This window comes from Scyliorhinus canicula, chromosome 3 (assembly GCF_902713615.1).
Source record: "Scyliorhinus canicula chromosome 3, sScyCan1.1, whole genome shotgun sequence".
In the NCBI taxonomy this organism is placed as follows: Eukaryota; Metazoa; Chordata; class Chondrichthyes; order Carcharhiniformes; family Scyliorhinidae; genus Scyliorhinus; species Scyliorhinus canicula.
This window is the reverse complement of record NC_052148.1, coordinates 207,211,767-207,237,253: the sequence shown is the minus strand read 5'-3', so window position 1 is coordinate 207,237,253 and position 25,487 is coordinate 207,211,767. Positions and strand designations below refer to the sequence as shown.

General features: G+C 47.2%; 1 protein-coding gene across 7 annotated transcripts in view; it reads right to left on the bottom strand.

Moving 5' to 3' along the window:
* ablim2 (actin binding LIM protein family, member 2) overlaps nucleotides 1-25,487 on the bottom strand; it is a 432,986-nt gene that overhangs the window by 209,414 nt on the left and 198,085 nt on the right. For all 7 annotated transcript variants that reach the window (XM_038792087.1, XM_038792086.1, XM_038792085.1 and 4 more), the window contains exons 4-7: nucleotides 22,675-22,790; nucleotides 18,846-18,972; nucleotides 11,321-11,414; nucleotides 4,233-4,320 (exon numbers count right to left, since the gene is read on the bottom strand). In XM_038792087.1, the coding sequence (XP_038648015.1) occupies nucleotides 4,233-4,320; nucleotides 11,321-11,414; nucleotides 18,846-18,972; nucleotides 22,675-22,790 (425 nt within the window). The remainder of the gene's footprint in view (nucleotides 1-4,232; nucleotides 4,321-11,320; nucleotides 11,415-18,845; nucleotides 18,973-22,674; nucleotides 22,791-25,487) is intronic.

Below are 25,487 nucleotides of genomic sequence, written 5' to 3'. Positions count from 1 at the left end.
GAGGAGAAAGATGAATTTTATCACCAATTGCAGGATACGCTGGACGAGATACCCGGCCACTGATTGGTGACCTAAACGCTAAGCTTGATGACAACCAATGAAGATTGGACAGTGTAATTGGCCTCATGGATCAGAAAGTATGTGCAACAGAAATAGCGAGGGCTGGATTCGCTGATCGCCGACGCCAAAATCTCTTTTGGCAATCGGTCGGAGAATCCCCGTTCACACTGGAATCGGGGGCAGCGCCATTTCTGCAATGCTCCACCCCCTCAAAAACGGTGTACTGGCACAGGGACAGCCTCAGAACATCACCAGAGGCACTCTCCCGATACTCCTTCCCCGATGGGCCGAGGCCCCGATGGCATGGGACACGTGTGCTCACACCGTTCAGGGACCTCGCGTGGCGGCTGCAGACTGAGTCCAGCGCCACCACAGTCGGGGGTGGGGGGGAAACACTGGTATGAGGTGGTGCGGGGGTGGTGAGGCTGGTTACAGTGAGGCAGTTTTTGGCAGGCCGGGTCCGTGCGCGGCCGGTGCCATGTTGCATGGCGCAGCCACCGCAAGCCGCCGCCATGCGCATGCGCGGGCACAGACCCAGTAATTCACCGGCAGTATCCGCAGGAAATGCACTGCACAGCTGCTAGCTGCCCACGGACAGAGGATCGGTGCAGGGCCAGCGCCGACTTTCTGGTCGTAAGACCAGACCATACTGTGGACATACCCGCAAGATCGGAGAATCTAGCCCTGAGTGTCTGTTGCCGTTCTGCAACAGCAATGGGCTCAGCATTGCGAATACCTTCTTCAAACATAAGGACATCCCTAAAAAATATGATAGCACCTTGAACAAAATTGATTGTGTATGCATCAGCACAGGTGGAGGACATCCCAACAAGGTGACTAGGCTCTTTGAGGTGCTGATGTAGAATCTGATCATCACCCAGTGTTCGGCAAGATCCACCTGAAGGCAACAACCACAGAATCACAAAGGCCATGTGCAAAGGAGAAACTAAAGAAAAAAGGACATTTCATACAATTTTGAACTGTCCTCCCCAACAAATTCTAAGTACTACTGACATCGGCAATAGCGAGAAATAGTAGGAAATCTTTCAAAGTGGGACGAAGGAGAGTTCAGAAGTCACCACTGAATTAAAGAGAGGAACCAACAAAGAATGATGGATCACTGACCCAACGTGAAAGATTTCTGGGGTAGAGGATAATGTTGTGAGAAGATCTTCATGCTCAGGAACATTGTAAAACAGAGCAGGGCCTTGAATTTCAGATTTTGCTTGTTATCAACATCCTTGATTTCGAGAAAGCTTTTGATAGCAACAATCAGTAGTCACTTTGGTACTTCATAAGACAGTAGGGCATTCAGGAACAGTATATAAACATTTTCAAAGCCTTATACTGCTGCTGTATCCAGATCTGCATGGGTACCATGGACTCCTTCATTGCATCTCCCCATTACTTTTAATCTTGGTTATCAATTTAATTGAAGAAGCCGACCGTGGGTGCAGACTTTAGCATCCCATGGCAACACTACTGGTTGATGGACCTGGATTTTATATACAACATCAACTTGCTGGCTGAAGAATCACGTGTGGTCAAAGACATGACAATGAATATTGACGGTAGCAGCACCAAGGTTGGTCTATGCATCAGCTGTAAGAAGACCAAGTGAATGATGACTGGGTGCAGTGAGGTCCTCCATCACCAATGAGCAACACGTCAACCACTTCACCTACCTAGGAAGCAGGGGAGAGTGAGGGAAGGATCGGTGTCCACACAAGTATCAGCAAAGCAGTATCAATCATCCAGTGGCTCTGCATGGTCTGGGAAATCGACACCATCAACATGGCCACGAAGCTCCGTCTTTAGAGGTCCACAGTAGTACCAACCACAGTCTATGCAAGTGAGACATGGAAGAAAACAGCAAAGGCGACACCCAAGTTGGACATCTTTCACCAGCGCTGCCTATGTAAGATCCTGTACATCACTTGAAGAGACAGCATCACCAACGAGGGAGTGCTATGGAGGATTGATCAGAGGGACCTTCAGGACATTGTGACAGAGACAAAAGAGAAAATGCTGGAAAATCTCAGCAAGTCAGGCAGCATCTGTAGGGAGAGAAAAGAGCTAACGTTTCGAGTCCGATGACTCTTTGTCAAAGCTGCGACAGAGAGATGACTGAGGCTGACAGGACATGTATTTCAGCCCCAGACATATGCCATGCCAGAGTGCTAGTAGAATGGACACCATCATATGAAAGAAGAAGTTGGGCTGGCTGAAGACAACCTGGTGAAGTACATTTAAGGAGGACCTTCAAGAGCGGGACATTATTGTTCCCCAGGGGAATGTGTTAAGCCTAACCATCTTCAGCTGCTTCATCAATGACTTTCCTTCCATCATAAGGTCAGAAGTGGGGACATTCACTGCTGATTACACACTGTTCAGCAATGCCTCAGATACTGAAGCACTCCATGTTAAAATGCAACAAAATCTGGACAATATCCAGGCTTAGAGTGACAAATGGCAAGTAACATTTGTGCCACTCAAATGCTAAGCAACGATCATCTCCTACAATAGTGAATCTAACCATTACCCCTTGACATTCTTTTTTTTAAAGAAAATATTTTATTGAAGCATTTGTAATTTTCTCAGTTTAACACATTAACATATCTTAAACAACCGTATGGGCCGATACAGGCAAAAAAACTGAAAAACAATGTCACCTACTACTTCCGCCCTATTCCCTAATTACCCGTATACCGAGTTCCCTGTCCTTAGCGAACACTGCCATGCCTCCTGCTTTCTTCACCCCACTCCCCTTTCCACCCCCCCCCCCCCCCCCCCCCCCCTTTACTGCTGACATTCAATTTTCTTTGAAGAAGTCGGTGAAAGGCTGTCATTTCTGGGCGAACCCTTGAATTGATCCTCTCAAGACTAACTTTAATTTCTTCCGGGCTGAGGAACCCTGCCATATCGCTGACCCACACAGCTGACTTCGGATGCTCCGAGTCCCACCATCACAGCAAAATCTGTGTCCGGGCTACCAGGGAGGAGAAGGCCAGGACATCGACCTCCCTCCCCCACTTGGCACCCGGATAATCCGATACACCAAATATCCGCCACCAGAGATTTGGTGGAGTCGTGAATCGTGACCCGTTGGTCGGCGGGCCCCCCCCATGGCGATTCTCCGGCCTGCGGTGGGCCGTAGTCCCACCGCTGTCAAGCCTCTCCCGCCAGCGGGAATCAAAACACCTACGTGACCGGCGGGACTGGTGGCGCGGGCGGGCTCCGGGGTCCTGGGGGGGTGGGGGGTGGCGCAGGGCGATCTGGCTCCGGGGGGTGCCCCCACGGTAGCCTGGGCCGCGATCGGGGCCCACCGATCGGCGGGCGGGCCTGTGCCGTGGGGGCACTCTTTTCCTTCCGCCTTCGCCATGGTCTTCACCATGGCGGAGGCGAAAGTGACCCCCTCCCCTACGCATGCGCCGGGATGCCGTCAGCAGCCGCTGACGTTCCGGCGCATGCGCGGACTTACGCCGGCTGGCGAAGTCCATTGGGCCATGGCTGGCGTGGCGCCAAAGGCCGTCCACGCCAGCCGGCGGAGCGCCAACCACTCCGGCGCGGGCCTAGTCCCTCAATGTGAGGGCTTGATCCCTAAAGGTGCGGAGACTTCCGCACCTTTGGGGCTGCCCGACGTCACTCAATAACGCCGGAACCCCCTGTCCCGCCGGGTAGGGGAGAATCCCGGCCCAGGTTTGTTCCGTTACCCATCTGGCTATTTGCAAACAGCACTCTGACCACAATTTGGAGTTTATTCCGTTAATCTGGAGCTCTGCATGATCTTACAGCTCTATTACTATACACGATATTTCTCATTATGGCAGGGTGCTAAAGCTTAAAGTTGCCCTGGGCAGCCTGATTCCAACCTAAGTACAGTAAATAGCAGGCTTTGATGAGCTCTCAAATATTGGTTAAGTATGGTACCTTGGGGGCACATGGTGGCACAGTGGTTAGCATTGCTGCCTCACGGCGCTGAGGACCCGGGTTCGAGTCCCAGCCCTGGGTCACTGTCCGTGTGGAGTTTGCACATTCTCCCCGTGTCTGCGTGGGTTTCACCCCCACAACCCAAAGATGTGCAGGATAGGTGGACTGGCCACACTAAATTGCCCCTGAATTGGAAAAAATTATTGGTTACTCTAAATTTATTATTAAAAAACGTGTGGTACCTTGCAGATACATTTCCTCCCCTTCTGCAAACATCTCCTCGCACCTGACGCATCGTGCACAGTCCGGATGGTAATGTTTTTCTCCTGCCTGAGAAACGGAAATACGGTAGAACAGCATCAATTCACAATATTGAAGTTATTAAGACTTGTCAAATTGTCAAACACGAATGTTCAGAAACTACAATCAGCAGGAATATTCTCAGGAGTTCTCAGATGCAAACGTGGCGAACAGTTTTTTGGGCTTTCTGATCAGTCACCAGAACATGAGGAGGAGAATTTCCCAATTACATCCCGGGTTGGATTCTCTGCTCCAGAGAAGTGTGCCACCGGAGAAGAATCATTCCTGGTCTCCACTGGAGCTAGGAACAGCATGCGGAGCGATTTCCTTTCTTTTCCATGCAGATTTATGCATGAAGGGGAGCTCATAGGACTCTGTTGGAATCTTAGTATCCGGCTGCCAGTTCGAGAGGTTCACAGGATTGGGGTTCACAGGATTGATGTTGAGAGCATGGGATTCACTGGATTGATGTTGGAAGTATGGGATTCACAGGATTAATGTTGGGAGTATGGGATTCACATGATTGATGTTGGGAGTACGAGGTTCACAGGATTGATGTTGGGAGTACGAGGTTCACATGATTGATGTTGGGAGTATGGGGTTCACAGGATTGATGTTGGGAGTACGAGGTTCACAGGATTGATGATGGGAGTATGGGGTTCACAGGATTGATGATGGGAGTATGGGGTTCACAGGATTGATGTTGGGAGTATGGGGTTCACAGGATTGATGATGGGAGTATGGAGTTCACAGGATTGCTGTTGGGAGTATGGGGTTTACAAGGTTGCTGTTGGGAGAACGGGGTTCACGGGATTGATGTTGGGAGTATCGTGTTCACAGGATTGATGTTGGGAGTATGGGGTTCACAGGATTGATGATGGGAGTATCGTGTTCACAGGATTGATGTTGGGAGTACGAGGTTCACAGGATTGATGATGGGAGTATGGAGTTCACAGGATTGCTGTTGGGAGTATGTGGTTCACAGGATTGATGTTGGGAGTATGGGGTTCACAGTATTGATGTTGGGAGTATGGGGTTCACAGGGTTGCTGTTGGGAGTATGGGGTTCACTGGATTGATGTTGGGAGGGAGAACAGGGTTCACAGGGTTGATGTTGGGAGTATGGGGTTCACAAGGTTGCTGTTGGGAGAATGCAGTTCACAGGATTGATGTTGGGAGTATGGGGTTCACAGGATTGATGTTGGGAGAACGGGGTTCACAGGATTGATGTTGGGAGAACGGGGTTCACAGGATTGATGATGGGAGTACGGGGTTCACAGGATTGATGTTGGGAGTGTGTGGTTCACAGGATTGATGATGGGAGTACGGGGTTCACAGGATTGATGATGGGAGTATGGGATTTCACAGGATTGATGTTGGGAGTGTGTGGTTCACAGGATTGATCTTGGGAGTATGGGGTTCACAGGATTGATGTTGGGAGAACGGGGTTCACAGGATTGATGTTGGGAGTATGGGGTTCACAGGATTGATGTTGGGAGTATGGGGTTCACAGGATTGATGTTGGGAGTATGGGGCTCACAGGATTGATGTTGGGAGAACAGGGTTCACAGGATTGATGTTGGGAGAACAGGGTTCACAGGATTGATGTTGGGAGAATGCGGTTCACAGGATTGATGTTGGGAGTATGGGGTTCACAGGGTTGCTGTTGGGAGTATGGGGTTCACTGGATTGATGTTGGGAGAATGCGGTTCACAGGATTGATGTTGGGAGTGTGTGGTTCACAGGATTGATCTTGGGAGTATGGGGTTCACTGGATTGATGTTGGGAGAATGCGGTTCACAGGATTGATGTTGGGAGAATGCGTTTCACAGGATTGATGCTGGGAGTATGGGGTTCACAAGGTTGCTGTTGGGAGAACGGGGTTCACAGGATTGATGTTGGGAGAACGGGGTTCACAGGATTGATGTTGGGAGTACGAGGTTCACAGGATTGATGATGGGAGTATGGGGTTCACAGGATTGATGTTGGGAGTGTGTGGTTCACAGGATTGATCTTGGGAGAATGCGGTTCACAGGATTGATGTTGGGAGTATGGGGTTCACAGGATTGATCTTGGGAGAATGCGGTTCACAGGATTGATGTTGGGAGTATGGGGTTCACAGGATTGATGTTGGGAGTATGGGGTTCACAGGGTTGATGTTGGGAGTATGGGGTTCACAGGGTTGATGTTGGGAGTATGGGGTTCACAGGATTGATGTCGGGAGTATGGGGTTCACAAGGTTGATGTTGGGAGTAAGGGGTTCACAGGGTTGATATTGGGAGTATGGGGTTCACAGGGTTGATGTTGGGAGTATCGTGCTCACAGGATTGATGCTGGGAGTATGGGGTTCACAGAATTGATGCTGGGAGTATGGGGTTCACAGAATTGATGTTGGGAGTATGGGGTTCACAGGGTTGATGTTTGGAGTATCGTGCTCACAGGATTGATGTTGGGAGTATCGTGTTCACAGGATTGATGTTGGGAGTATGGGGTTCACGGGAGGATTGATGTTGGGAGTATGGGGTTCACAGGATTGATGTTGGGAGTATCGTGTTCACAGGATTGATGTTGGGAGTATGGGGTTCACAGGGTTGATGTTGGGAGTATGGGGTTCACAGGGTTGATGTTGGGAGTATGGGGTTCACAGGAGGATTGATGCTTGGAGTATGGGGTTCACAGAATTAATGTTGGGAGTATGCGTTTCACAGGATTGATGTTGGGAGTATGCGTTTCACAGGATTGATGTTGGGAGTATGCGTTTCACAGGATTGATGTTGGGAGTATCGTGTTCACTGGATTGATATTGGGAGTATGGGGTTCACAGGATTGATGTTGGAGTACACTTCTGGGGAGAGCCAGGCCCAGTTTAAACAGGGGGACTGTAGTTTTGCAATTGGAAACAGGAACTGTAAACTTTTTGCTTTATAACCAATACTTGGGTTGGTGCCTGTGACAGAGAAAGCTAATTGGACATTTGGATATATCTAAAGGACAAAAAGAAATCAAAAAATGTTAATCTATCATTGTTGATGAATATGGTATTTGGACCATTGCGCTAAATTGTATGTTCAATGTTGTCAATGTTGAATTCTACAGTGACACCACTGAGTTAGTCTGGAAACTACAAAAGCAGGAATGACTTTATGCATGCTCCTTTCCACTGAAGTTCCCTGTTTTACCAGTAGTGTCACTGTGAGACAGTCATAATGAAAATCAAGCCAAGAAACAGAAGCATAATTGCAGAAACGAAAACATAGTGTGAAGTGGAGCAAGTTATTTTGCCTGGCATGTCAGACCCTTTCATCGTTTGGTACTTCTGCCTTTTCCTCCTGCACCTAATCTGCATCCGGTAAAAACTCTTGCCATTTAAATTATGTTTTTTTTTCTTTATCCTTTAATGGGATGTGACTGTGGATCTTGAGTCACATGAAGGCTAGACTAGGCAAGGAATGCAGATTTCCTACCCTAAAGGAGATGAGCAGAAAACAATCATTTGACAGTTTTGTGGTCAACGTTATTGAGACAAGTTTTCATTTCCAGATTTATTAACTGAATTTAAATTCCACCAACTGCCATGGTGGGATTTAAGCTCTCACCCCAGGGCATTATCATAGAATCCCGACAGTGCAGAAGGCTGCCATTCGGCCCATCGAGACTGCACCGACCCTTCGAAAGCCCAATTCCCCACTTTATCCCTGTAACCCCACCCAACCTCTGGACATTTTAGGGGCAATTTAGCATGGCCAATCCATCTAACCTGCACATCTTTGAGCACCCAGTAAAACCCACACAGACACGAGGAGAATATACAAACTCCACACAGACAGTAATCCAAGGTCGGAATCGAACCCAGGTCCCTGGCGCTGTGAGGCCTCAGTGTTAACCTCTGCGCCACCTTGATGTTGATGTTGAAGTACAGGGTTCACAGGATTGATGCTGGGGTATGGGGTTAGCCTGGCCTCTGGATTATTAGTCCAGTTACATCGTCACCATAGCACCATCCCACCACAACTAAAGCCTCCCATCTCCCCCATTTCTGTCTGATAGAAAGTCCAGGCTTGCGCAGCTGGGTGATCTGCACTAAAGACTATCCTTCAGCAGGATAAGGTGCCAGGTGAATGGAGGGAGATCACCAATCACTTCAGGAAGGACATTGCAGCCCTTCAAAAGGTACAAAGACCATAAGACATAGGAGCAGAATTACTCCACTTGGCCCATCAACTCTGCGCCACCATTCAATCATGGCTGATATTTTTCTCATCCCCATTCTCCTGCCTTCTCCCCATAACCACTGATCCCTTTATTAATCAAGAACCAAAGGTGGAACAAGATTGATCGTGAAATTTGATTGTTTATCTGTGAAAATGACCGTGACATTTTGGGCTTGAATTTGCTGGCAAGATGTTGGGGGGGGGGGGTTTCTGCTCCCTATTTTCAGCAGCCGGCGAGCCAGAGTCCCAAAACGGTATTAATGTCGGTTAGCTTTCCTGTTGAGATCATCCCCGTCCCCTCTCAATAACATAATGGGGTTCCCGCCATGAAAGGTTAGGAATTCCATTACCAATCATTTAAATGTCATTAACAGGGGCTTCCGCACTGTATCATCCACCCACTTGAGTAATTCCCCCAACAATGTGACGTCAGGTTGGTGGGTTACAAAAGGTCTGGAAAACGGGGACAAGAGACCCTACTGGAGGGCAAAGATAAGTACAGCCTTCAGGGGGGGAAGAGTCATACCCAGGCGGTACCCTGACACTTGGGTTCACTTTTGTCAGATTGGGGAGCCCTTCTAACAGGGGGCGAGGTCGCAGGTGGTTTTGGACATTGTGAGACCCGCCTCCAGGAGTTTCTTTGACTATCTGTTACAAAATATGGTGGGAAAAGCTGGCAGTGCAGTTAGCGGGCTACACACCACTTTTGCCGCCTGAGTTGACACATAGGGAAGGACTTTTCAATCTCTCCAGTCCTGGGACCGGATATTCATACCCGAGGTCAGCGGACATTTAACTGGTGTGTCATATCAACCGTCCCACCTGCAACAATTCCTTCAGTGGGTGGGACAAGAAGCTTTCGGCCATAGTCAGAAAAAGGGGAAATCCTGCCCATTGGAATTGAGTAATACGGGCAGGAGAGCATCCACTCTATTTATTTGCCCCCCACCTAAAAACACACCCAGTTGGGGCATGTATAATACAATCCATGGGCGGGATTCTCCGACCCCCCCGGGGGATCGGAGAATCGCCCTGGGCCGGCGTCAATCTCGCCCCCGCCATGTCCCGAATTCTCCGCCCCCCGAGATACGACGGGGGCGGGAATCGTGCCGCGCCAGTCGGCGGGCCCCCCGTGGCGATTCTCCGGCCAGAGATGGGCTGAAGTCCCGCCGCTGACAGGCCTCTCCCGCCGGCGTGGATTAAACCACCTACCTGACCGGCAGGATTGGTGGCGCGGGCGGGCTCCGGGGTCCTGGGGGCGATCTGACTCCGGGGGGTGCCCTCACTGTGGCCTGGCCCGCGATCGGGGCCCTCCAATCGGCGGGCGGACCTGTGCCGTGGGGGGCACTCTTTTTCTTCTGCCTTCGTCATGGTCTTCACCATGGCGGAGGCGGAAGAGACCCCCTCCCCTGCACATGCGCCGGTATGATGTCAGCAGCTGCTGACGCTCCGGCGCATGCGCGGACATACACCGGCCAGCGAAGTCCTTTCGGCCCCGGCTGGCATGGCACCAAAGGCCATTCACGCCAGCCGGCGGAGTGGGAACCACTCCGGCGCGGGCCTACCCCCTCAATGTGAGGGCTTGGCACCTTTAGGGCGGCCCGACGCCGGAGTGGTTCACGCCACTACGACACGCCGGGACCCCCCGCCCCGCCGGGTAGGGGAGCATCCCGGCCCATAGACTTGGAGGAGATCTGGTCCAACTATTTTAAATTAAAGACAAAAAGAACATTCAAGTAAATCGTGCAGTGGAGATAATAGGGACCAGGTAGAACGAGAGGCCACACTTATAAATGGCCATCTGTTCATCGGGACCAAATTTGCGACGTTGGAGGGACTGGAGGAAGAGTACGAGCTGCCCATGGGGAACAGTATTAGGTACCTGCAGGTCTGGGATTTTGTAAAGAGAGGTGCATCCTTTCCTGGGCTGCTGCCCCTTGGGTTGCAGGATAAGGTGCTGTCGAGGGACGAGTTGGGGAGAGGAAGGTGCCCGACTTCGACAAGGAATTGATGGATTAGGAGGGGGCTCTGATGGGCATCTAAAGCGGAAGTGGAAAGAGAAGTCGGGAGGGGAGGTGGGGACCGGACGTGGGCAGAGGTCCTGTGGAGGGTGAATGCGTCTTTGTCACGTGCGAGGCTAAGCCTCATTCAGTTTAAGGCAATACATAGGGTACATATGACGGTGGCAAGGATGAGTAGGTTTTTTCAGGCAGTGGAGGGCAGGTGTCGGCGGTGTGTGAGGGCGGGGCGGGGGGGGGGGGGGGCGCGTGAATCACCTCCACATATTCTGTGCGTATCCAAGGCTGAAGGGGTTCTGGGAGGGGTTTGCGGACGTAATGTCTGAGATGCTGGGGGTGGAGGTGGCCCCCGATTCAGAGTTGGCAGTATGTGGGGTGTCAGAAGATCCGGGGATCCAGGGGGTGAGAGAGGCCGATGTTTTGCCTTTGCCTCCTTGATAGCCCGGATACGGATTTTGCTCGGGTAGCGGGACTCAGAGCCGCCGAAAGCGGGAGTATGGGTGAGCGAACTGGCGGAATTCCTGAGGCTGGAGAAGGTCAAGTTTGTCTTGAGGGGGTTGGCAGATGGTTTCACGCGGAGGTGGAAGCAGTTTACTGATTTCTTTCAGGAGGTTTGAGGGGTCAGCGGGGGTTAAAATGGGAAAGCCGGGACGGGAGAAAAGGGAGGTATTAGGGGAGCAGGTGGGGGGGAGTGAGTGTAGGTTATTTATAATGTTGTTTGGTGGTTCTTCTGCTTTTGTTTGTTTATATGAAAATGTCTTGAATAAGATTGTTTTAAAAAATGCACCATATAAATTCTTACCTCCAATACTCTGCCAGTAATGAATTTTGTGCAGCGCTCACATTTGATACCAAACTGAGAGTGGTAATCAGCCTCACAGTAAGGAGCCCCATCCCTGCATGATGGAGACTTGTATTAGTATAATTATAACATTACCATGCAGTTTCAAGATGGGCGTAACAGTACAGGATAACTTGCAAACAAAATTTTTTGATATTTTCCAGCTGTGATTTGCAATCGTTGCACAAGAACTAAGAGAATTCCTCAATAATTCGAGCAAGTGATTTGGTGCGATACAATTCCCTCCAACCATATATCCAAGATTCTCTTGGTCATCCATTTCTCTTCTGTAAAATGTACTATAGGAAATACAAGTTGCTGTTTTTACTTCTTTCTGGAACTCTTAAAGAAGAAAAAAAACGTTCTTACTTTTAGTGGGACAAGTGGCAAAAACTAATTTGTTCTGATACAGATCTGCTAATACTGACAGTGCTCTGCACCTTCTTTTAAATAGTAAACTGCAAAACCAGCTCAGCAAATTGCAATACGTGTGACATGTAAACATGCATAAAAAGCGTAGTCACATGCAGCACCAAACCACTAGCTCAGCAATCTCTTGTTAAACTGTCCCCAACATATTTTTGCTGAATAATGTCATGCATTTTACAAGACAGAAAGATAAAATCATTGGGCATTGCGAGAATTATCTACAATAGCACATAATCCAGATAAAACATGCCATCTCTACTCTCAGCCTACATTGTGCGAACACAATATACCAGCCCCAAATATGGCCACTTCCATAGAAAATCTGCAATTGAGATTTAGAGTTGAATCTAGAGACTGCTGTTTTGCTGAATCAATAATATCGGTTAGTTTGCTTTCCATCATGTTTAGCACATGGGAAGGCTTCTGATGGCGTTCAAAAACCTCAATATTTGTTTACGCAGCCGCAACTGTATGTTGAAAGATCGATGCACAATATGTACTTGAATGACCAAATTTCCCTCACATTCTGGAGACACAGAAAGCAATAAAACTGACCCTAATGATAGCACTTACAATTTGAACTACGCTGAGCTGCTAAACCTGGAAAGTTAAGAGTAAGATACTAAATTCAAAGTCCGCACCAAAGCTGGGCAAACTTTTTTCGTGTGCTGCATCTCGCATTTCCAAACCAGTAGAACAGTCATAGTTTGTCTTTAGAGCACTCGTTCATTGTCTTTGACAGGCAGCAATGGAAAAAGATGGACTTTCACTTTAAGCAGCATATCAATAAAGTATTAAAATTTGATCCTGACCTGTCACATCTTTGAATGCTGATGATGTCTTATTATCAGCATTTCAGCACGCAGTAGCCACTGTTTCTAATTATTTTCCAGTCTACAAAAGATTAATCCTAATGTGTGAAAGAGGGTACTTTGTTGACAATGTAACTTTAGAGGCTTCACTCAAAAAAAAGTTCAATCTAAGCTGCAAAATAATCAGCCTGACAGTTGATTTTTGTCTGTCATGTCACAATAGTAATCCAATGATGTTTCTGTGAGAGACAAACTCTTCAGCATAATAAGGTCATTTCAGGTTCATTTCTCAACCAGCTAATTAAGACTCATAACTAATTCAAATGTGTGATTTAGTCATCAATCATTGAGCTTTATATGATACAAATAAAATTACTGAGCACAATATACAGTATTTGGATATGTGCTATGTAATCTTAAATTCAAACTGCATTGCACTGTGAGACAATGCAGGGAGTGGGATCTGGTGATAAAATTCAACTTGCTTTTGCGCTGCCACCTGTGCCTCCACCAAAGTTTTATTTTATCTCCAATATAATTTTGTCCCAAACTGACTCACTGCAAAATGTTGGTCCACAGCAATGAGGCACCAACATAAAATAAACATTGGGAGCGACTTTCAGCCTGCGTCCGTCGTCAGAGACATCGGCGACATGGGTGCAAGATATGGAGAGAATTGGGAAATGCAATTTTCTCCGGAGAGGTTGCATTTCCCAATTTTCCTCCGGGGACGCAAAGGTAAGTATAGGCCCTTGAGAGAGAGAGACATGCTCGGGCAGTGCCCTGGGAGGGCCCTCTTAGGAGTCCCATGGAGGAGGGTGCCAATTGTGAGGTGCGGAGAGCAGGCAGTGAGGGGAGAAACCTGCTGATTGTCTGGTGGGGGAGATGCTGGGGGGGTTGTTCACTTTCAGTTCCGATCAGGACACCTTTTACAGATGGCGCCCCGATCTCTGTGGAGCCAGGTGCCAGCTCTAAGTGCCCAAACCGCCTGAGTGATGACGTAAGCCACACACATTTTTGTTCGTTAAAGAGGTTTAATATCTGGAGGGAAAGCTGGTCATGCAACGGGGTGGGAGTCAGGATGGCAATCCCAGCTGCTGGCTGCGCAGGTACCACAGCACTGTGGGTGTACCTGCACCTCAGGGACTGCAGCGGTTTAAGTAGGCAGCTCACTACCACCTTCTCAAAGGCAATTGGGGATGGGCAATAAATGCTGGCCTAGTCAGCAGTATTAGGGCAGCATGGTAGCACAGTGGTTAGCACAGTTGCTTCACCGCTCCAGGGTCCCAGGTTCGATTCCCAGCTTGGGTCACTATCTGTGCGCAGTCTGCACGTGTCCTCCTCGTATCTGCGTGGGTTTCCTCCGGGTGCTCCGTTTTACTCCCACAGTCCAAAGATGTGCGGGTTAGGTGGATTGGCCATGCTAAATTGCCCATAGTGTAAGGTTAATGGGGGGGATTGTTGGGTTACGGGTATACGGGTTACGTGGGTTTAAGTAGGGTGATCATTGCTCGGCACAACATCGAGGGCTGAAGGGCCTGTTCTGTGCTGTACTGTTCTATTCTATTCTATTCTATGTGCAGGTTAGGTGAATTGGCCATACTAAATTGCCCATAGTGTTCAAAAAAGGGTGGTGGGGTTACTGGGTTGTCGAGTTAGGGTGGAGGTGCGGACTTAGGTGGGTTGGTCTTCCCGGTGCGGACCCGATGGGCCAAATTGATTCCTTTTGCACTGTAAATTCTACATCTAGTCAGTGACACCCACATCCCATAAATTAATTTTTAAAAAGTTGTTGGTGCCATTTCTAATGGCAGCTAGTCCTGTCTGCTGTTTAAATGCGCTTTCACTGTTTCTCGGACAGTAGTATAGTGAAGGACAGTAGAATTTCACAAAATAGATTCGGAGTTACTGAAGCACAGGTGCCGTGACGACGGCTGTGGCAGCCGAGGGCTGACAGTCGGAGGACAGTTGGAAGATAGGTCTCTGATGAACACGGGCATCTGATGTCGGCCACACTCAATCTGCTGGCATTGCGGCATTGAACAAGGGGGTTTATGGCAGAGCTGCCTGAGGCATTAAGCAGGCATGCAGGGACAATGAAGGAGGCCATTCAAGTCAGGAGTACTGTCATTGCTCAGGCAAGTGAGCGCATGGCTTCCTCTATGGAGAGGATAGTGGCCATCATGGAGAGCCATATCCAGCAGATCACTCAATGGTTATTTGGTGAGTGCAAACCCACTGACCATCACTGAGTCCATTAGCTTACTGCAGCAATAACAAAATGGGAGCTGGATGGTGTGCCTGACCAGGTGCACCCCCAGCTACGGAAAGCAGGGATATACCATTATGCACCGAGAGATCAGAGCCACATCTGCTAGCCTCCTCTGAAGGCGCTTCAAGGGTGGAAAGGAAATCCACCGGTCCGCCTGACAGATTTCTCAAAGCCTTGAGCAATTGCAGGATAACTGCCACAATCATCACAGGACACAGAGCATGGAGATCAGCAACCAGGTTCAACCTCAGCTACAGATGCCAGGGATGCACCTCATCACTGTGTCAGGAAATACATTAAGAGCATTTATTCTGATCGTTTATTATTATAAAACCATAAATGCCTTAATAAAATGCATTTTTACAAAAAAAGAGCACTTAGACACACCAGGGCGACAAGGGTGTTTAAATCTTTGATGTAAGAAAGATATTGCTGCCTGCTTATGATTAAACACTGTTTGAGCTTTCGTTCATGCGTCCTTTATTTAGTGAATGATTCTTTGTGAATGATAACCTTGGATCCCTATATACATGTGAAAGGTTACTGCTGGAATATGGATCTCTCCCTGCAGAGTCTGGGTTATGGCAAGGCGCAGCAGAAAATGATGATCCATGACACCGAAACTGGTCATTCTGCAGAGCCTATCCTGGATGGGGACATTGCTGGTTGGGCCAAAATTTATTGTCCATCCATAATTGCCCTTGATAGGTTGGTGGTGAGCTGCCTTCTTGAACCTTTGCAGCTCCTGTGGTTTAGGGAGGGAGTTCCAGAATGCTGACCCAGCGACAGTAAAAGATAGTGGATTATGATTATTGTATTGTCTGCTTGATAGTGGCCCTTAAAATATATTTCTAAGGATGGTGAATGACATGGAGGGGAACCTACAGGTGATGATGGTTCCTGGTGTCATGGGAGTGTCCCTTTAAGAAATGTTTTTGTTTTATCACATGGCTTCAGTGATGTCATTGCGTGGGTGGAGCTGGGCTGTGGCTCTAAGTTTTTACTTTCACTTTAGTTTGGGGCTCCGAGTTTTTTGCTTTCATTTTCACATTTGGCTGCTGTACTCAGAAAGAGAAGTATCTTGGAGTCTCCCTCTATCTTCAGTTTAAAAGCTGTTTCCAGACTGCTTGATAACTTGAAAAGAAGTAATTGCTTTCTGGAAGGAATTCAAACCTGCTCTTTTGGAAAGAAAACAAGAACATCCATATTAGGTCTTGAGTGCTGTGTGCTGGCCACACCTTCAAAAAGGCGGCACTGGTTTATGGGATCTTGTTATTAAATTGGAACAGTTAAAGGGGAATTTATTAAGGGTGATGCATAGATTACGGTAGCTGTGTAGGGTATTTATGTTTTTAGCTGATAAAAATGCTTACTGTGGGTGTTTAGAAAAATGTTCACTAAATTCGTAGAATAAAGCTTGTTTTTGATTAAAAGTGTTTAAAGGCCTCATGTAGCCACAGTATTTATATGGCTAGTCCAGTTCAGTTTCTGGTCAATGGTACCCCTCAAGATGTTGACATGGGTGGCACGGTAGCACAGTGGTTAGCACTGCTGCTTCACAGCACCAGGGACCCGGGTTTGATTCCCGGCTTGGGTCACTGTCTGTGCGGAGTCTGCACATTCTCCCAGTGTCTGCGTGCGTTTCCTCCGGATGCTCTGGCTTCCTCTTCCAAGTCCCGCTTGTTAGGTGAACAAGGTTACCCGAACAAGCGCCAGAGTATGGCGACCAGGGGATCTTCACAGGAACCTCATTGTAGTGTTAATTTTGGCCTACTTGTGACACTAATAAAGATTGAGATTATGATTATTGTATTGTCTGCTTGATAGTGGCCCTTGTGGAGCTGTGACTTGAATTGTGCTGTTCCTCTGTCTCCACACAAAAATCTGACAAGTGAAGAGCGCAGACGATCAAGATGAACGTACTGCCAAGGTTCCTCTTCCTGTTTAGATCCATCCCGATCTTCATCCCCAAGGCCTTTTTCCAAAACAGACAGTCTAATCATGGCGTTTGTGTGTGTGCGTGTGCGTGTGTGGGGTAAGAACCTGAAAATTCCCAAACTGACACGGCAAAGAGGGAAAGTCAGAGGGGGCCTGGCTCTACCGAACCTACAATACTACCACTGGACGGCAACGGCAGAAAAAGTGAGGGGATGGGTACAAGAACCCGACACAGATTGGGTACAAATGGAGGAGGCATCCTGTAAAGGAACAACCCTCCGAGCCCTGGCCACAGCAGCACTCCCATCCTCCTCAACAAGGTACACAACAAGCCCAGTGGTAGAGGCCACGCTGAGAACGTGGATCCAGTTGAGACAGCACTTCGGGATAACAAAAATGTCCCCTATGGCCCCCATCTGCGGCAATCACAGATTCCCCCCAGCCATGCTAGATACCACCTTCAAAAGATGGAGGCGGGACGGGGGCACACTGACGGTTGGGGACTTCTACTTAGGGCGCAGACTGGCGACACTGGACGAACTGACGAGGAAGTGTAAACTTGCAAAAGGACAGGAATTGAGACACCTCCAAATAAAGCACTTCCTCCGCAAAGAGACAGTAGGGTACCCCGGGGCCCCAGAATGCACACTACTAGAGGACCTGATAGGCACAAGCAGCGAGAAGGGGGGGCTATGTGGGAAAATATACAGACAGCTACTCGACAGAGCCCGGATTCCACTGGATAGGACCAGACAAAAATGGGAGGACGAACTGGGGACAGAGGTTGGATGGGGACTGTGGAGCGAAGCACTGAGCAGGGTGAACTCCACCTCCTCCTGCGCAAGGCTAAACCTAATGCAGCTCAAAGTGGTGGAAAGAGCGCACCTGACCAGAACCCGAATGAGCAGGTTCTTCCTGGAGGTGGAGGACAAATGTGAGCGGTGCTAAAGGGGCATGGCCAACCACACCCACATGTTTTGGGCTTGCCCCAAGCTTGCTGGGTTCTGGACAGCATTCTCCGAAGCCATGTCCAAGGTTGTGGAGGTGAGGGTGAAGCCATGCCCAATACTGGCAATCTTCGGGATTTCAGAGCAGCCAGAGCTACACATGGGGAAGGGGGTTAACGCCCTCGCTTTCGCTTCCCTAATTGCCCGCTGGAGACTCCTGCTCGGCTGGCGATCGGCAGCACCACCCAAAGCAGCAGACCGGCTCGCTAACCGTTTGGAATTTCTCCACCTGGAGAAGATTAAGTACGCCATCAGAGGGTCAGAGGAAGGCTTCTTGGACACTTGGGGGCAGTTTGTCGGCCTGTTCCAAAACCTGTTCGAGGCCAACAACAAGGAGTAAGCCAGGAAAAATAAAAAGATGAAGGACCAAAGAACTGCACAACCCAGGGAGGATGGGGAAACCACAAGAGAAGAGGAAGGGTTCTGAAACCAATGGGGGGTGGGGGGGATATCACAGACCGATCCAGAGGGCTGCAAAATGTACATACAGTTAGTCAAATGAATGACAAACCAAACCGCTCTGTCAGATTAACCTTTGCAGTATTTACGTTTATCTAGAATTTCTACCAATGTCCATCTGATTTCCTGCTTCAACCTTGATCAAAGATTGGCAGAACTCCGGTAGAAGGCAAACAAATGTCCACGTATGCTGTTTCTACAGGGATTCCATCAATCTTCAAATTAAATGACAGTGGGAAGTTGGGAAAACCACATGCACGTTCCCCACCATCCTTATGTCGACATCGAGACTTCCTGGTTTAAAACCAGAATGCAATTTGTGGTTACTCAGGACATGGAAGTAACTTTCAACTTCACTGTGAGGAGAAACGGTCAGTAACAAACTGGCCGCCTGGGATTCACCTGGGCCATTTTTCTCTCGACTGAGAGAAATGCGAAGGAAAATTGGATGACCAGGTGAGTAACCAGTGGCCAATCCGATAACCCCAGGTTGACCTTTCCGTACCAACCCAATCAAAACTGATATTTGACCCCACTGTTCCTGCATCCTTTAAACAAATTGTACTTACTTGCAGATGTACTCTGCAGACAGGGCTTTTCCACAGGTGTGACACTTAAAACAGCCCAGGTGCCACTGCTTGTCCAGGGCTACCAAGGATTGTTCATTTTTTATTTCCAGGCCACAGCCTCCACATTCTGCAAAAACAGCAGGACTTGATGAGTTTACTGAATTCCTGGTTAAAGTATATCAGAACTTTATAAACCAATTATGCACACACACACATAAATGAAACAAACATTTCATGAATGAATACCAAAGCAATTTACCACATTAAAACACCATGGCGCCATTTTCATGATTTAGCACAGCCAATGCCCGGCTTTCCTCTTCCATCCATTAATCATTACTGGCGAAATATTCTTGTATTTGTGAATAAAACTACACAATATCTGCATCAGGTGGTTTGATCGCTCGCTTCTATAGGTCCCCATAGTATGTAGAAAATGAATGATAGAATATTTGTTGTTTAAATAACTTGAGCATTTGACCAAGGAATTTTCTGGGCAAGGCCAATTCTTCCTTTGTTGATGTATTTACTTCAAATATTTGCATGCTTAAAATTATTCACCACTTTTTGATGGAAAATGCTGCCTTTGCTCACTAACCTCTCAATGTTCAATCCCACAATCTCTTCACCTGGAACTTCAACTGCATTTGATCAACTGGGTCTGGGTTGAGAGTCTGTTGACATTTCCATATATATTTGGGCCTTGCTACGACAATCAAGCATTATTCCATTGAAAGGCAAAGGCTGCCATGATCTTTTAAGGGTAGGCAGAATTTGGAGTTGGTGCCACAATCAGACTATCCATGATCTTGCTGAGCTGGCTCGAGGGGCCAAATGGCCTACCCCGAGGTACAAACAGCAGTCCACTGGAAGGTCTATGAATTTTCAACTCCTCTGCCACTTTTCCATTTTGCTGATGATATGTGGATGTCTATTCTTTAATTTAAAATCCAGCAGAAGAACCACCTGCTTTGTCACTGAAACAATGGGTGCAATCTCTCTCTCTCTCCACCACCCTTCAAGGTAACTCCCCACAGCAGTAGCCAACACTTATTCATCTTTCTCTCCTATCGTCCTCTTGCACCAATGTCTCACAGTCACTCTCTACAAATGTTGCACTTTGTTCTCTCCAGACAAACCATTACAAATACTCATACCTCTGTTTTCTCTTCTTGCAAAAGAGAGCACACAACTTGGCAAGAGGTAGAAATCTGGGTGGTGGTAGGATGGGCAGGGAGCTGGTCTTCCGGTGGCAGGAACCATATTGCATTGGCAATGCATGTCCAGCTGCTCCACAAGGAAAGATGTCAGCAGTGACCTGCCTTGAGAGCCTGCACCACCAGGGACACTGGTGCACACACATGTTGGAAGGGCTGACGCTCTGCCTGTGGACCCTGTTTTGGGTGTATCGCCTCCTTTCATCTGTATCTCCATCTATCTCCTCTGACCTGCGGCTGAGCAAAAGCCAACAGGTGCTGTAGCTGGTGCTGCTCCTGCTAACAAAGAGTCATCCAGACTCAAATGTTAGCTCCCTTCTCCCTCCACAGATGCTGTCAGACCTCCTGAGATTGTCCAGCATTTCCTATTTTTGTGTGTAACACACTAGTTAGGCCATATCTGGAGTACCACGTGCAGTTCTGGTTACTGCACAATAGGAAAAATCTGATTGCACTAGTGAGGGTAAAGATGAGATTCATGAGGATGGTCTGATCTGACCTGGAGAATTTTGTTATGTGGAAGGAATGGATGGGCTGGGGTTGTTTTCTTTGAAACAGAGGAGGCTAAGGGGAGAATTATGAGGCATCTCAATAGAGTGTCAAGGAAGGCCTATTCTCCTTGGTTGAGGGATCCATAACCAGGAGGTGAGAGGTAGGAGATTCAAAGGGAATTCGAGGGAAGATTTATTTTCACCCAGAGGAATCTAGAACTCATTGCCTGAAAGGATGGTAGAGACAGAGACCCTCGCCACATCTCAAAAGAACTTGGATATGTACTTAAAATGTCAAAACCTACAAGGCTACAGACCAAGAGATGGAAGGTGGGATTGGGCTGAATGGTTACTTGTCAACCAATGTGCTCGTGATTGGCTCAATGGTAGCCTTCCATGCTATATATTTCTATGTGCTCTATGAAATGTCTGGACATCCCCTTTCAAAGCAGCACATTTCTACTTAATAAAACTTACTAACTTATCGAGCCACCTTCAGGGATCTCTGAACATGTGCGCCATGATCCTTCTGATCCTCTTCACTTCTCAATATCCGTTTATTATATATTCTTTTGCCTTATTAGTGTTTCCCTAATATACCACCTCACACGTCTTCGACTTAACTCAATTTACCACTGCTCCGCCAACATGATTAGCCCACTGATATCTTCCTGCAATCAACAGCTTTCATCATCATAGAATCGTAGAATCTCTACAGTGCAGGAGAGTATTCAGTCCATCGACTGTGCATTAACATTCTGAAAGGGCACCCTACCTAGAGCACTCCGCCGCCCTATCCCCATACACCCACCTAACCTTTGGACACTAAGGGGCAAATTAGAATGGCCAATCCACCTAACCTGCACATCTTTGGACTGTGGGGGGAAACCGGAGCATCTGGAGGAAACCCACTCAGACACGGGGAGAAAGTACAAACTCCACACAGTCACCCTAGGCTGGAATCAAACCCAGCTGGCTCTGGCTCTGGCTCTGTGTGGCAGCAGTGCTAACCACTGTGCCAAAGTGCCGCCCCTTTCTTCTTCATTATCACCCACACACCCAATTTCTTTATCGGCTGCACCTTCTTAATCACAACATCTTTCAAGTCCAAATAATTCATTCCATAAAAAGCATGGGGCCCGGTACTGAGCCCACAAAACTCTACTGGAAAGAGACTTGCAGTCACTAAAATACTGATCGACCATTACTCTTTGCTTCCAGCCTTGGAGTCAATTTTGAATCCAATGTGCCACATTGCCTTTGATCCCATGAGGTTTTACTTTCATCACCAGTCTGTCATATGTGCCTTTATCAAGTCTTGTTAAAATCAGAGGTATCAAATACGCCCTCATTGATCCTCCTTGTTACCTCTTCACGATCATCAGACACAACCTTTCCTTAACAAATTTATGCTGACTATTTTTGATTAATCTGTGTCTTTCTCAGTGAGGATTATCATGGATCACCAAATAATTGAATTACTGAGACAATAGCAAGATCAAGGAGGCAGGATCTGAAATATTGTAATGTTATCAATTTTCATATGGTCAAAAAAGTGTTCATAGTTAGTTAATGGCAAATATCAGTAACGACCAGGCTAATACTCTGGGAACACGAGTTCAATGCCACCACAGCAGCTCGAGGAATTTAAATTTAATTTAATTAAAAGTTCAGAATTGAAAATTAGTCTCAGTAATGGTGACCATGAAGCCATCATGAATTGCTTTAAAAACCCATCCGATTCATTAATTTTCTTTAGGGAAGGAAATCTGCCATTCCAACCTGGACTGGCCTGTATGTGACTCCAGATCCACAGCAATGTGGTTGACTCTTAACTTCCCTCTGAAATGGCTGAGCAAACCATTCAGTTCAAGGGCAGTTAGGGATGGGTAAGAACTTGACACAGATGCCCAAATCCCATGAAAGAATAAAGAAAAAGAAATCTGAAATTTGCCAATGCAAGGGTCACCTCTATTTGTATTTTATTTATATTTAAATTATTCTCTTCAAGGATATATTATAAATCACCAATAAAAAAAACTGGACCTAAACTGATCTATGTTGAATAGCATTAAGTCATAACATAATTATGATGTCAATGTTCAGAGGTAACATACTTACTTTGAGGTGAATGTGCTGGCACATGTTTAGGGTTGGTGTTGAGAGACTGAGAGCACTTTTGGCAAACACATTCCTTCCCATTAAAAGTCACACGGTCTCCAGGAGGAAAGGGCTGGCTAATGAATAAAAATAATGTATTCAGTACAGCTTTACCACGATAAATTCAATTTAATTATCAACATTTATTACAATTCCCAAGATAACAGTCATTTACAAATCTCATCATTCAATCCTTAATAATTTTTCTGTAAAAAATAATTGTTTTCCAAACAAACCATCTTTGCATTTTGGAAGTTACCGTTGAAGATCCTGGGATTGGATCCTGTGCCATCTAATCTTATGGGACCAATGGACAAACCATTGAGAATAAACTGCAGGACAAACTTCTGCGCCTGAATGGGGAAGCACCAGCTTGTACCTTATAGACATCTAAAATTTCACTGGACTATAACAAAGAGTTACCGGCAGAACTATGAGGTCAAAAGGTAAACCTCGCCCACATTTTTCACCTACCTCAAACTCCTACAATTCTGGACCAAATTCAGAGGTAATCAAAGACATTACAGTGTTTACCATTCCCCAACACGCAAACCAATGTTACCTACCAACATTCCTCTTTCAATTTTTCGATGTCAACATTGTGGAGGAGAATGCTGAGACCCAGGCTATTAGAATAGATGGCATTGAGGTGCGTAGGGAAGAAGTGTTGGCAATTCTGGACAAGGTGAAAATAGATAAGTCCCCAGGGCCTGATGGGATTTATCCTAGGATTCTCTGGGAAGCCAGGGAAGAGATTGCTGAGCCTTTGGCTTTGATTTTTAGGTCATCATTGGCTACAGGAATAGTGCCAGAGGACTGGAGGATAGCAAATGTGGTCCCTTTTTTTAAAGAAGGGGAGTAGAGATAACCCCGGTAACTATAGGCTGGTGAGCCTAACGTCTGTGGTGGGTAAAGTATTGGAGAGGATTATAAAAGATACGATTTATAATCATCTAGATAGGAATAATATGATTAGGGATAGTCAGCATGGTTTTGTGAAGGGTAGGTCATGCCTCACAAACCTTATCGAGTTCTTTGAGAAGGTGACTGAACAGGTAGACGAGGGTAGAGCAGTTGATGTGGTGTATATGGATTTCAATAAAGCGTTTGATAAGGTTCCCCACGGTCGGCTATTGCAGAAAATACGGAGGCTGGGGATTGAGGGTGATTTAGAGATGTGGATCAGAAATTGGCTAGTTGAAAGAAGACAGAGAGTGGTAGTTGATGGGAAATGTTCAGAATGGAGTTCAGTTACGAGTGGCGTACCACAAGGATCTGTTCTGGGGCCGTTGCTGTTTGTCATTTTTATAAATGACCTAGAGGAGGGCGCAGAAGGATGGGTGAGTAAATTTGCAGACGACACTAAAGTCGGTGGAGTTGTAGACAGTGCGGAAGGACGTTGCAGGTTACAGAGGGACATAGATAAGCTGCAGAGCTGGGCTGAGAGGTGGCAAATGGAGTTTAATGTGGAGAAGTGTGAGGTGATTCACTTTGGAAAGAATAACAGGAATGCGGAATATTTGGCTAATGGTAAAATTCTTGGTAGTGTGGATGAGCAGAGGGATCTCGGTGTCCATGTACATAGATCCCTGAAAGTTGCCACCCAGGTTGATAGGGTTGTGAAGAAGGCCTATGGTGTGTTGGCCTTTATTGGTAGAGGGATTGAGTTCAGGAGCCATGAGGTCATGTTGCAGTTGTACAAAACTCTAGTACGGCCGCATTTGGAGTATTGCGTACAGTTCTGGTCGCCTCATTATAGGAAGGACGTGATAGCTTTGGAACGGGTGCAGAGGAGATTTACCAGGATGTTGCCTGGTATGGAGGGAAAATCTTATGAGGAAAGGCTGATGGACTTGAGGTTGTTTTCGTTAGAGAGAAGGTTAAGAGGTGACTTAATAGAGGCATACAAAATGATCAGAGGGTTAGATAGGGTGGACAGCGAGAGCCTTCTCCCGCGGATGGAGGTGGCTAGCACGAGGGGACATAGCCTTAAATTGAGGGGTAATAGATATAGGACAGAGGTCAGAGGTGGGTTTTTTACGCAAAGAGTGGTGAGGCCGTGGAATGCCCTACCTGCAACAGTAGTGAACTCGCCAACATTGAGGGCATTTAAAAGTTTATTGGATAAGCATATGGATGATAGGGGCATAGTGTAGGTTAGATGGCCTTTAGTTTTTTTCCATGTCGGTGCAACATCGAGGGCCGAAGGGCCTGTACTGTGCTGTATCGTTCTATGTTCTATGTTCTATTCACAATGCGGCTCCAGCCTTTGACTACGAGGAGCTTTGCTAAGCGAGTTTCTAAAGTCTTTCATAACTGTAAACATCTTATGCATAAAAAAAAGTATATTCACCAAAAGTCTATATGCAGTTGGGCAATTTACTAATAATTATAAACTGTTAGAGTCCCTGCCGAAAGGATCACCCTGCACAGACCACACCCCCCACCCCCCCCCACGCGCCCCCACCCCCTCCCCAGAAACACGACCCCTATCTGGAAGCAAAGGAGCAGTCCAGAAAATGGCAGTGGGGTGCATTAAAGCTGTAATACATACCTTACAGCTCCATGTGTCAATTCATCCAAGGAGAGCAGCTGTGCCTGAGTCTGGTTACCACAGATCCATTATCCATGGATCCAGCCATTCATAGCTTTCGAGTGGTGGTCTGTGATTGACAGCTTGTAAAAACCAACTTCAGCTTTGATCCATTCATATTCCTTCACGCTTCAATGGTGAAATCCCAATGTTTGTAAACATTGAACACATCAAAGAGATG